The sequence below is a fragment of the Anomaloglossus baeobatrachus genome, chromosome 4, assembly GCF_048569485.1.
Source record: "Anomaloglossus baeobatrachus isolate aAnoBae1 chromosome 4, aAnoBae1.hap1, whole genome shotgun sequence".
Lineage (NCBI taxonomy): Eukaryota > Metazoa > Chordata > Amphibia > Anura > Aromobatidae > Anomaloglossus > Anomaloglossus baeobatrachus.
The window spans coordinates 9608482-9622577 of NC_134356.1; the positions used below are offsets into that span (position 1 = coordinate 9608482).

Here is a 14096-nt window from a genome sequence, read left to right on the forward strand (position 1 = left end):
TCCTCATGTGCCGGAGACACGGGCACAAGTAGACCCATTAAAATCAATGGGTCTGCGCTCACGTTCGTGTTTTGCCATGGATCGTGTGTCCTTGTGGAGCATACGTGAGCCGGTGTGCTCCACACATAGACATGTCCGTTTTTCTCCGGCATCACGGGTGTCACACGGACCGCACGGATGTGATCCGTGTGACACGCACTGGAGAAAACACATGCCTGTGAAATATAAACAATGTCTGTACTCCCCTTCTCCAGCCCTCCTGTCTCTGCCGCTGCTGGCACCTGCTTCCGACCCCCGCTCATTATGCTCATCGCATATTCACTCCACTGTGGGCCGGAAGCAGCAGCAGCGGGGAGTCGGCAGGACCGGAGACCGAAGATCAGCACGACGGACAGCAACACCAGGGACAGGTGAGTAGAAAATTCCCGTTCTCCATGTGTTATGAAAACACACGGAGAACACACATGTGCCAAAACCACGTGAAAAACGTGCGTGATTTTCACGGACAGAGGCGTCACACTCAATGACTCAATGTGCCAAACAAGCTAATTAAGACCTGTGTCAGACACACCCATAGGCAGGGGTATGTGGATGGCCAGTCCGACCCATCTACATGTACCAGAAAGAACTCCCAGGATCACTCCACGTCCGTGGTACATACCTGTCATTCACAATATAACCGGTCGCCTTGTCACAGGTGTTTGTGTTTATTTTCTTTCATTTACAGATTAGTGATGGGGTCTCATAGATGCCTGCCATTACTAATCTAGGACTTAGTGGCAGCTATAGGCTACTATTAACTCCTTATTACCCTGATTGCCACCGCACCAGAGCAACGGGAGAGCTGGGTCCAGCTCCATAATTTGTGAATCTAATGGATGCGCCACTTCTGGGGCGGTTCCGGGCTGCTATTGTTAGGCTGGAAAGGACCAAATAACCATGGCCCTTCCCACTCTAATAATAACAGCCCCCAGTTGTCTACTGCACCCCACGTCATTGTTTACTTTTTACCCTTTTACTACATCAAATAATTCAACTCTCGGGATCCCGTCAATTTTTCATAACTGGCCAAGGTACAGCAGACGGCTGAGGGTTGCAGCCCACAGCTGCTGCTGTTCCTGTGCTGGATATGAAAAATGGGGGGACCCAAAGTCATTTTTTTTTACCCAAAAAAAACCCAAAAAACAGCTGTCCAAGCTAGCTATTCCTCTATCAAGCTATCCTATTCTTTCTTATCTATCTGTTCTGGCTATATATCAATTATCTTATCCTATCATATTTTGTTTTTCCTTTAAAAAATGCATTAACAAAATCGCGGCAAAACCTCCTCATCATTCCAAGCTTTTTTGACAGTTCCAGGTTCTCTGTGACAAGGTGCAGTTTTGGCTGCAGTTTGTGTGTGCAGAAAAATCTGCAGCGTGTGCATGTAGCCTTAGATCTTTGAGTTCAGCTTGTGACAAATGGGAGCAAAAACCAAAGTGTTGCCTTTTATACACCCTCCTGTGTAATGTGCCCCATGCTGCTATAGACCCAGTTATCTTGTGTATATAATATTTCCATTTTCGTGAATTTTATGCATCATCGTTTTAGTGCTTATTACAGAGATTGGACTAAGTAAATCACTTTATATTTTTTAAATAAACTTTATTTTGTAGCCATTTTACAACATCATTGCTTAGGTAAAAATGCAATCTTACATAAATATACATTTATCCCAAAGATCAACCTTTAAATATCTTTTTATTTCAGAGCCCATTCTGCCGGAGACTGGATGCCACGTGCAAGGAGGGGGGAGGAAGGTTTACATTAAACACCCGAGAGCTGAAGGTTCCCAAAGGGCCCTGGATAAATAAGGGGCCCATCAGGAAGGCTGGAATAATGGAAGCAAAGAGGGGGCTTTCCTGGGGCAAAGGGCTTTACCATCGTTACATCTCTGCTATCTGATCTCATGAGGATGTTCGGATAGCACGCAAGTTAGCAACCTTCATCCTTTGTACAGGGACAGGTCCGGACCACCTGTGAATTCGCCTGAATTTGCATATCATCAAGTGAAATTTTTTTTATTATTTATTTTTTGCTGGATTTCACTGGCAGCTTTCGTTATTTTGGCAGTGTCTGCTATACGTTACTTTACAGAGGTATTCTTGCACCAGAACCAGCCGTGTCTATCACTACACAGAGAGGTAAAAAGCAAATCTGAATCAATGTCACTGTGGAGCCATACAATGGAGAACGGCATCAAATGCTTCAAGAATACACTGCGCTTAACTGACAGGTAGGAATCTAGTGATTTCTTTGAGACGTCTCCAAAATGCTGAAAAGTTCAAGAATGTAAAGTCCGTTTATATTTGAGTATATTAGACTTGTATAGTGGTCCAGTACCACATCTATAACATATGGGTCCCGCTGGGAGGTGCAGCACTCTACATGGCATACGTCAGGGTTACATTGGGGGAGTAATGTTAGCGCTCATTGTGTGGCATATGTGTCTGGGTCACACTGGGAAGCCGTAGCGCTTTGTGTGTGGCATATGTGGGGGGGCATATATTGGGGTCGCTTTATGGTGCAGTGCTTTGTGGCATATGTTGGGGGGGTGTAGCGTTCAGTGTGTCATGTTTTGGGGGTGTAGCGCAGAGCGTGTGTGGCACATGTCGAGGTCACATTGGAAGAGTTACGCTCTGTGTGTGGCATAAATTGGGGTCTCTGGGGGTTGGAGCGCTCTGCGTGGCATATATAGGGGTCACGTTGAGGGGTGTAGCGCTCTGTGCGGCATATGTTGGGCTCTTTTTGGGGGTGTAGCCCTCTATGTGGCATATGTCGGGGTCACGTTTTGGGTGTAGTGCTCTGGGTGTGGTATATCTCGGGGTGGCGTTGGGGGTGTAGTGCTCAGTGTGGCATATGTTAGGGTCACTTTGGGGGGTGTAGCGCTCTGGATGTGGCATATCTCGGGGTAGCGCTCTGTGTGGTATATGTCAGGGTCACTTTGGGGGTGTAGCGCTCTGTGTGGCACATGTCAGGGTCGCTTTGGGGGTGTAGCGCTCTATGTGGCACATGTCAGGGTTGCTTTGGGGGTGTAGCGCTCTGTGTGGCACATGTCAGGGTCGCTTTGGGGGTGTAGCGCTCTATGTGGCACATGTCAGGGTCGCTTTGGGGGTGTAGTGCTCTGTGTAGCATATGTCAGGGTCGCTTTGGGGGTGTAGCGCTCTGTGTGGCATATGTTAGGGTCGCTTTGGGGGTGTAGCGCTCTATGTGGCATATCTCGGGGTCGCATTGGGTGTGTAGACCTCTGTATGTGCCATACATTTGCAGGTATGGCCCTTTATGCATAGTGAATTATAGAGTTGTATTATGTCATGGTGGGGGTCTGTATACAGTATAGGTTACACCCGGGGGGGGATCATCTGGATTGTATGCATGCACTTCCTATCTTTTGGGAGTTTTCTGAGATATTGTCTCATTTTGTGAGGTTGTATCGCCAAATCCAGTTGCTTCACAATGAATAAACCCAATATGAAATGGCAATAAAAAAAAGCAATGTATTAAATAGTTTACATATTTACACCGCAATGTACTGCACAGCAACACATCGCACAAACTCACCCACTGAGACGGAAAGAAACCTACAGGTTACACTCTGAGAACCAGATGTGAGTGCGGGATGGTGATGGGACCGGTGAGCACAATGTGTGTAATGGCAGCCACACTGGACGGGTACAGGGTTACATTCGGCACAGCTGCAATTATGTATCAAGGTTAAAAAAAATGCTAAGATCACTAGAAATATTAAAAAGCGGAGCCAGATTCAAATATTTCTGCAACAAACCCTTCATGCACAAAGTAGCACAAAACCGAAAGAAAACAGCCACAAGTCACTTGGTAAATAAGTGCAATCATCTCGCAGCGCGAGGCTTCAGTGCACGGACGCCTCCGAGGCACTGGGCTATGGAAGAGGTTACAAACTCCTTTATAATTTAACACTTGGTTTACATCTTAATTGCTAATTTCTTTTCGCGGTTTGTCCTGGTGTCCCTAAAGGTAACCAGTCACCAGTCCCATGTAAGGTCACCAGGGTAGAAAGCGTGAAGTACAGAGTGGTAGGAGAGGAATCAGTGTAGGTTTCATTTATTTCCGCTGATATTTGCGCTTAGGAGTCCAGTGGGCGGTCTTATCGATGAGTGACGGGCTTCTTGCATAGAGACTGCTCACTGGACTCCTAAACTCAGAATCAACGAGAATTAAAATACAAAAGTATACCTAAATCTGCGCCCCTCCTCCTGCTCAATAGTATAATTCCCACAGACGGAGTTTAACCCTTTAGGGCCATAATTTGTAAAGAATCCACATCGCCATCATCTGCACGTCATGATAACCAGTGGTTATCGCCTCAAGGCATGAGGTACTGTGTCTCATTGAGGTACACATCTTAAGTTTTTACTGCATTAATTTGCAATTGGCGTCTCGCACAGAATGACTGTTCAAACCAAGCACAAGCGTCCTGCATCATGGTGCAGCCAAACCGTTCACCTTCCCTTTTTCATCAATCTCTACCAGATTTTGGCTCTGTAAAGCCAGAGCTGTCAATCAGAATAGAAGGGGCTGCAGGGATAGAAGGGAAAACTAGTGGGTGGGACGGTGCAATTAAATGTTTGGCTGTGTCAATGGTGCACCAAGCGCCTGTACTTTGTCCAATATTTGCATGCCTTCTTCTGGGTTGACGAGGATTTCTCAATGATAAACTGAGCCTGTTGCTAGGATCTAGCGATCAGTTGTAATCTACTGAGAAAACAGATTCCCTACATTACATAACGCTCCTGAAACTGAAAGGGACGTGGGTCCTTCATGGAGAGGGGCAGTATGTGTCGTCTTGTTTGTTTTGGATTTGTCTCAATTATCCACTATTTTTTGCCTACGAAGCATAAGCCCAGTGCCGCGTTGTGCCCATCAACCTCCACCACCGTGCTGCAGGCCGAGATGACAAATGAAGTGGTGGTGTCATAAATTAACATGCAAAAATCCATCACGTGTTCAATATCGGCAACACAACATCCCTGAATGTGTCGGAAAGTCTATATGTATATTTTTCTTTAACAGTATTCCCATTTTAGCAGCTATTAAGGACAATGCCAACTTCCCACTAGGAAAAGTGCGAGTGAAGAAAAAGAAAAATACAGTATATGTCGGCAGAGATCAGCACACATCCGCAAGGGCTGGCAGTGATTAATGTGTGAAACGTCCACCCATGAGTACGACACTTACGCTGATGGACCAAAAGTCTGAAACTTATTACTAAACTATTCATTATTAATAAATGCGCTGCTTTTACCATTAGAGCCGGCACAGGCCCACAGTGGGGAAGACGGGCATTTCTTAAGCCAAAGAGAAGGGAGGAGGAAACACTGGCACTATTCAGCGAGCTAATCGCTCAATCCTCTGATTCCAGGCTTATACACGCATTATAAGGCAAAAAATTCCATTGCATACTGGCCACGGTGCTCATTCCAATAGGCCACAATTCACAAAGTCCAGAAAGGAGAGACGGAAGGCACTCACCAGATATGCGGTATAAAAAAAAGCTGTTTTTAAAAACGACGGCCGTTTCGCGTCTGTACAAACCGACGGCTGTTTCGCGTCTTTACAAACCGACGCTTCCACGAGTCCAACTCGTGGAAGCGTTGGTGTGTTAAGACAAGAAACGTCCGTCGTCCGACGGATTGTGTGTTCCCACCTCCTCACGCCTTTCCCCCCTGACCTGATGGTCGAATAAACAGCTTTTTTTATACCACTTATCTGGTGAATGCCTTCCGTCTCTCCTTTCTGGAATTTCTTAAGCCAGTCTAAGGGAAAAAAAAAAAATTATTTGCATCAACTTTCTTATTAGGCCGAGTTCACATGTCCAGTAATCATCTGATCCATTACATAAAGTTTTGCAAACACAACTTTTTGTCTGTTGTTAAATAATTAATGTGTGCAGATCCGTTTTTTTGTTAACATTGGAGTCTATGGAGAACGGATCCGTTAACGGATTGCTGTTTAGTCATCCATTTTACTTGCACTAGTAACGGAGCAGTTTTTTTCTTACAGGATCCATTACAAATGGGAGATAAATATAACGGATCCATCCTCTATAGATTCTAATGTTAAAAAGAATGGATCTGACAGAGGTAATTTTGCCAACAGATCTCTGCAGGATCCCTTGTAACGGATGATTACAGGACATGTGAACTCGGCCTTACAGATGCAAAGTTTTTAATAAGTTTGGCCCATAAGAGACGTGAGAGAAATAATGTGTCTAAAATACTGGCGATTGCGTTCACTCAATGATACCCATCAACAACTTTTTCCGGCACGTGCAATTATTAACACAACACAAATGATGATTTTTTTTTTTTTTTTTTTTTAGTTTTTTGGATGCTATTTCACCAAAAATTAGCGTGTATTGGTAAAAAGGAAAAAAAAAAAAAAAAAAAACACTTGCTTTTTAGGGCTTTTGCATCATGATTTTCCAAAACTAGGATCAAAGAAGTAAGATAGCGATCCGTATACATTTAGACTCTTTACATTTCAGATCTAACGGTAGAAAAATAACACCAGAGCTTGGTTGATCCTTCTGCATCATCCAGCAGGGACAGCCAATCATCAAACAGGAAGGAACGGCACCGAAACGTGACAGCTGCACCAATACATTGTATTTCGAGGGGAGGATTAGTTGGATGACACCATTTTTCTCAGCAGCGGAGACGATGTTGGATGATGCAGCAGGAGCATCGAGAACATTTTACATCTGGAAATTCGTTTTGAGAAAATCTTTGGGTGTTAATGAATATTAACATAAAAAAAAAAAAAGCAAACAGTTGTGATCGAGGTTTCTCTGAAGATCCATCCTTAGATACATATAAGTTGTTCAATTTTAAGGATCCAGGATGCCAGGTGACCCCCCAAAAGGATTCCAGCGGGTCTTCCGATCCCCTAATGTAGAAAGAAAGTCAGCTCCGGATGTTTTCTCCTCCTCCCGCCCCAACTAAAATGGATGAAGAACGCTGTTCTGGTCACTCCAGGTCACGAGAACAGTGAGGCACTTCTGAAACAAACTCATTAGGAACACCGAAAAAAAAAAAAAGAAAAACTGAGGAAGGAGCACAAAACTCCTCCGGGAACATCCACCCTCTGACAAATTGGCATTTACTACGGCTCTTGTCTATATGAGGCTTGCTGGCTACTGGCTGCTTACGTATACTCGGCAGTCCTCCTGTTCGCCATCGCTATTCGCACAACCCGCTGAGAGTCCTGGCTCCTCTGACCCAACCCCCACGCAGTCCAGCCCCTGGTCCCTGCGGTTGGTGAAAGGTGAAAGCTTCCCGTTCGGGCTGGGATTGCTATTCAAGAAGCTGTCAGCTGCGGATTCCATTTCCTCTATCGTCATATCGCAGGCATCCGCCAGCTCGTGTGTTGCCACCTGCAAGAAGCAGGGGTCCTGAGCAAACTGCGCCAAACCTTCAGAGATCAGCACCTTTGGAGAAAACAAAAATTGTCAATGCAATATTCTTTGCAGTCAGTGTTGTGCCTAGTGGCTCTCAACTGTCCAGGCAGGTATTATGCCACAGTACCCGGAATACATGCACTATACCTGCAGGGTAGAGTCACTGCACAACTTCTATACAGCAGGACTATGTATCACTCCTATCAATTCACAAAACCTATGTACAGTGGAATCTTGGTTTACAAGAACGATCCGTTTTGGGATTGTGCTTGTAAACCAAGTTACTCGTCTAGCAAAGCAACATTTCACATAGGAGAGAGAATGCAAGCTCAGACAATTCGTTCCACAACTTGTTCAATGTCCCATCCTGGTCCTCTATTGTGCTATTCCACACACGCACAAGCACGCACGCATACATATTATGCTCACCTTACCTTCTGTTCCATCGCTGGCCTCCTGGTTCTTGTAGTTCGCCGGTACATGATGTGTATCTGGTAGCCATCGCGACCGATGCCCCGGAGCTTCCACTGCCAGAGCGCTGACGTCAAAGGCAGGAGAAGCTTGCCTCTGATTGGCCGATGCGCTGCCTTTGAGTAGCGGCTGACAGCAGAAGTTCCTCCATCTTCGTGATGGTTACCTGATACACATCCTGTAGCGGCGAACTACAAGAACCATGAGGCTGCCGATGGAGCGGAAGGTAAGGTGTGCATAATATGTGTGTGTATGTGCATGTTTGTGTGGACTGCAAGATCGGGTCAGAGCGCGGTTAAAGTACGGAACCGGAAGTGTGTGCGGTGAGTATTTGCTCGTTATGCAAAGCTTGCTCGTAAACTGAGTTACAAAATTACAGCAAGCTTTGTTCGTATAGCGAAATGCTCGCACACCAAGTTACTCGTAAACCGAGGTTGCAATGTATATCTCTGATCTGAGAATGGGAAATTCAGAGGAACACTTACTAATCATTAGCCCCCTTACCGCTTCCACTAAACTGCTTGCACTGCCGTGGTGCTGCCGCGTCTGGTCCCGCATGTGGCAAGGAACTGTGAGGGAGGCCGGTCTGTCTCGGCCAAGGTTACAGTCGCTGCAATGCACCGATGGGAAGCTGCTATTTAAACTGTCTTTGGGTCCTGGGTCTCCTTGTAGCCTCAGTGCTGGCACAGTTTGTTGTGCCCACCCTCGGGAGCAGGGTGTAGCGGGCGGTGTGGAACAGAGGCGTGAAAATGCTGTTGGCGAGTGACTCCTCCGTAGTAGTGGGCTGAGCCCGGCTACCGCTAATGCCTGTGAATGTAGAAGATGTATTATATTATGTGATTCTCTCCTGCGCCCTTACAAACCACAGATTGGGCGCTAAAACATTAGGACTATGATCATAACATGGAAGTAATGGATTAATTAAAGAAGTAAGAAATAGGCAAAAAGACGAGAATCATTCTAGTTAGGGAAAATTTTTAGATGTCTTCACCTGATGGTGTACCAGATGCAGCTGTGGTAAGACCGCTTTAGGTGAAGTGTCAGCTCCTTGGTTCCGGTACCTACGTAGACATTCCAAATGGAATGATGCCCTTCTGCCTACAACGATAAACACAAGGAAAGCTGCTTTCAAGAAGGACTATTGGACTTTATTGTTTATTCATCATTATCGTCATAAGTACCATCACCCATTCCCTGTAGACTGTGAGCCCTGGCGGGCAGGGTCCTCTCTCCTGCTATACCAGTCTGTCTTGTACTGGTAATGATTGTTGTACGTATACCCTCTTTCACTTGTAAAGCGCCATGGAATAAATGGCGCTATAATAATAAATAATAATAATAATAATAAGTGGACTATTCATAAAGTCTTATACTTGTAGGCATATGGAGACTTTTTCTAGTGCAACTTCTAGGATTACCTAAAGAGGCTGAGCGCAGGAAGCTTCTCTTAGGAGACGGACACAACCCTCTCTCCACCTCTCCTTCTGAAGGGGTCAACTGCCGACTCTCCTCATCTCGATCAGAAAACCTGTAGAGTACATTGAGGATTTCACATATGCCTGTTCTGCACTTGAGAACCACAAATGTGACTCAGAGTTAGGCGTAGCAGCTAATGTAATGTTATGTATATCTACTTCCCTTTCACATACTCTGTGCACTACATCTATATCAGTCCCCCTCCCCTCTCCCATGTACAGCTCACATTCTCCATCCATATCAGCCCTCTGTAGTCCCCTCTCCCATGTACAGCTCACATTCTCCATCTATATCTGTTCCTCTCTCCTCACTTCTGCCATGTATAGCTCACATTCTCCATCCATATCAGCCCTCTGTAGTCCCCTCTCCCATGTACAGCTCACATTCTCCATCCATATCAGCCCTCTGTAGTCCCCTCTCCCATGTACAGCTCACATTCTCCATCTATATCTGTTCCTCTCTCCTCACTTCTGCCATGTATAGCTCACATTCTCCATCCATATCAGCCCTCTGTAGTCCCCTCTCCCATGTACAGCTCACATTCTCCATCCATATCAGCCCCTCTCTCATCCCCTCTCCTATGTACACCTTACATTCTCCATTCATATCAGCCCCTTTCTCCTCCCTTACCGCATGTACAGATCACATTCTCCATCGATATCAGCCCTCTGTAGTCCCCTCTCCCATGTATGGCTCACCGTCGCCATCTATATCAGCCTCTCTATTCTCCCTCATGTACAGATCTCATTCTCCATCCATATCAGCCCTCTGTAGCTCCCTCTACCATGTATGGCTCACATTCCCCATCTATATCATCTCTCTCTTATAGGTACAGCTTTCATGCTCTTTTCATATTCTCAAAGATCCATTCACTCCCACCATACAATACAAGAGACGCTCTCATGAATCACTTAACCATCTGCTCACTCTCTATTCTCCTCTTAGTCACAGGCGATATCTCTCCTAACCCAGGCCCTTTTTTTTTTATAATATTTTAACTCTTCCCTTCTACAATTAGAAACCCCACAAATCTCATTAATATTTCTTGCATGCCTTCTGTCTCCTTAAACTGTGCCCTCTGGAACCTATGATCAGCAGGTAACAAATTGTACATCCATGACGTTTTCCTTTAAAATTTCTTTAACCTCTTAGCTGTTACTGAGACCTGGATACACCTGGACGTAGACACCATCGACGCTGCTGCTCTCTTTTATGGTGGCCTACAACTTTCACATCTCCAGACCTCCAGTCCTTCACTCCTGATATCCGATCCCTTGCTCATGTCACCTCCGTCTCAAAAACGTCTCTAGAATTCAACCTTTTCTTACCGTTGACGCTGCAAAAACTCTTACTGCCGCTCTTATTCATTCTCATTTGGACTATTGTAACTTTCTACTAATCGGTCTCTCTCTTACTAAGGCTAGGTTCACATTTCCGTTGTTTTAAATTCGTCAGGTCCGTCAGCAACAGATCCGTCGTTTTTTAGTTGTCAACTGACGCAACAGATGTGTTTTTCACAGGAATCCTGTGAAAAAACTGATCCGTCGCGTCCGTTACATCCGCTGTGCGTCCGTTTTTTTGATGGATCAGTCATGATCCGTTTGTGTTTGGGACAGCCTAGTGGTTGTGCCAAACATGCTGGGCATGCTCAGTAGAGCATGACGGAATCCAGCACTGGATTCCGTTGTAAGACGGATTACGACGGAATCCAGCACCATAGACATACATTACAAGCGTGACGGACTGCGACGGATTCCTGTGCGGTGCGTCAATTTTGACGGCCAGAAAAACGTTACATTCTGCGTTGTTTCCACCCGGCAGGGTATGCAACGCAAGGTAATCAGTCGCAATCCACCACTATTACAAGACTATGGGACACAACGGAATCCGCTAAACTGATTGCGTTGTTTACCAGAGCCGCGGATTGTGACTGATACATTTTAACGGAAGTGTGACCCTAGCCTAAACTCTCCCCTCTCCAATCCATCCTGAATGCAGTAGCCAGGATCATATTCCTCTCCCAACAGCTTCACCGATGCCTCCATCCTGTGCCAGTCATTGCACTGGTTGCCCATCTGCTACAGAGTACAATATAAACTCATCACTCTCATCACAAAGCGCTCCACTGACATCCTCTACAAGCTGCACCGCCGGTCTCCAAGACTGCTCTCCTTTTTATCATCTGCTTACACCCTCCCTGCACTTATAAGCGCCTTGTGTACCTGCACTTGTATAAATAGTGGCTGGTGACCGCTTCATGCAGCGTTATTTGAATCCGCTATGATATTGATGGCTGGACCAGACAATACAAACACTTCACCTTTTGTACATCCCCTGTTTCCTCATCGATTGCAGCTCGTGAGCAGGGCCCTACTCTTCTTGGTATCTGGTGAATTGTGTTACTCTGTAATGTCTGATACTGTCTGTATGTTCCCTTTGAATTGTAAAGTGCTGTGGAATATGTTGGTGCAAAGCTCACATGTCTGAACAGAGGAGGCTGGGCTCGCTACTATACTCCACTTCCTCACTGGCATCGTACGTCTCATCATGGGACGCTTCCTCCCGGCATATGATCGGCAGACGGCTGTCTCTGGACACTGAGCTGTGGAAGAATTTATCAAAATCATAAGTCCCTAAAATGCAGAATGTGGAAGTCCCTGAGCTCCGTAGGTGTGGAACCTACCGTCCCCAGGCCTCACAATGACATGTCCTGGGTCAGCAGTAGAGGAAAACAAAAAAAGACAGACAGTCACATTGAGATGGCAAAGACCCCACCAGTCATGCTGTATGTGAAAGATCTAGGTGCCCAGCTCTTCCACCCAGTGATGGTAGATTACAGCGGAGCAGACTCTCATTATTGGGTGGTCGTCTTTTAACGCTTAGTCTTACCTCTTGGATCCAAGTTTCCATGATCCATGAGTGCGAACTGGGCAGGTCTGTCCTTCTACGGTGCTGATGGTGCTCTGGTATGGGAGCAGGTTCGGAAGACGTACCAAAGCTGTATTGTTGGCATTGTTGATGTTGGCATTGGAACCAGAAGACGAGTAACTGCTCGGAGTGAATGTAGAGTCCACTAGCTTCTCATGAGACGGGGAATCTAGGTCCCCGGGGCCACCAGAGGTCTTGTTGATGTGTAGTGGCCGTTGAGTGGTGAAAGTTTGCGGGAACGCACTCCGTACCTCACTTTGGTAGTAGCTGACATGATTCCCGAACAAGCCTCCTGCTCTCTGAGGGACAGACAAGAAGTGAAGGATTTAGCACCGGGCACTATAATCGCAAAGACCAAAAAATGCAAAATACACTTTGCCTTTTCATAAATCTTACGGTGAATTTGCTGACTACAAGCTGCTATTCTCTTTCTTCCAAGTCACACTACCTGCTGTACATCAATTGCCACATATATTTTATAAAAGGCAACTTATATTTTACATTGGCTTTTTTCACTGCACTGACTGACAAGCTCTCCTATTCCTAGGGATTAGGACATAACAACATGGATACAGCAATGTGCAGACCACAGGAGACGCGATTTACACGATGCAGGTGCCCCATGGATCAGAAACAAGGTATAAAATACAATCTCATATTGAGAGACAAGGAAACTGCAGGATGTCACATAACCCAGCACTGAGTGTAAGCAATCAGCCAATGGAAAATGATACAATGAAAGCAATCTGGAGCGACACCAACTCCCCCCAAAACACTGAACAGCTGGACATGGTTGTACAAGCTGATACTGGGGTCTGCCACGTAAAATAGTCAACAAAATTGAATTGAAATACAATTCATTCTAAAATTGGATTCAAACCAATTTCTACAATCCACAGAAGCTGACACGTGACCTGTTTGCATACATTCAATGTTACAGCACAGTGAACACAGAATGACACCTAGTGATACAATGTAACTCAGCCAAGGCACAGACACAAGGATGTAAAGCAGGGGCGTGATTATGTTTTACCAAATGACAGAATTGATACAATGTTATCGGGACAGGTGTACTCAGCGGAGGAGTGATACAATGTTACCAGGACAGGTGTACTCAGCGGAGGGGTGATACAATGTTACCAGGACAGATGTACTCAGCAGAAGAGTGATACAATGTTACCAGGACAGGTGTACTCAGCAGAAGAGTGATACAATGTTACCAGGACAGGTGTACTCAGCAGAAGAGTGATACAATGTTACCAGGACAGGTGTACTCAGCGGAGGAGTGATACAATGTTACCAGGACAGGTGTACTCAGCAGAAGAGTGATACAATGTTACCAGGACAGGTGTACTCAGCGGAGGAGTGATACAATGTTACTAGTACAGGTGTACTCAGCGGAGGAGTGATACAATGTTACTAGGACAGGTGTACTCAGCGGAGGAGTGATACAATGTTACCAGGACAGGTGTACTCAGCGGAGGAGTGATACAATGTTACCGGGACAGGTTTACTCAGTGGAGGAGTGATACAATGTTATCGGGACAGGTGTACTCAGCGGAGGAGTGATACAATGTTACCAGGACAGGTGTACTCAGCGGAGGAGTGATACAATGTTACCAGGACAGGTGTACTCAGTGGAAGAGTGATACAATGTTACCATGACAGGTGTACTCAGCGGAGAAGTGATACAATGTTACCAGGACAGGTGTACTCAGCGGAGGAGTGATACAATGTTACCAGG

At 45.7% G+C, this 14096-nt stretch overlaps 1 protein-coding gene across 1 annotated transcript in view; it reads right to left on the reverse strand.

Moving 5' to 3' along the window:
- Positions 1–1656: 1656 nt before the first annotated feature.
- Positions 1657–14096, reverse strand: part of CACNA1C (calcium voltage-gated channel subunit alpha1 C) — a 348304-nt gene continuing 335864 nt past the window's right edge. The window contains exons 38-44 of the mRNA XM_075342990.1: positions 12314–12651; positions 12108–12134; positions 11904–12026; positions 9367–9476; positions 8940–9046; positions 8453–8755; positions 1657–7507 (exon numbers count right to left, since the gene is read on the reverse strand). Coding sequence (XP_075199105.1) covers positions 7214–7507; positions 8453–8755; positions 8940–9046; positions 9367–9476; positions 11904–12026; positions 12108–12134; positions 12314–12651 — 1302 coding nt within the window. The 3' untranslated portion in view covers positions 1657–7213. The remainder of the gene's footprint in view (positions 7508–8452; positions 8756–8939; positions 9047–9366; positions 9477–11903; positions 12027–12107; positions 12135–12313; positions 12652–14096) is intronic.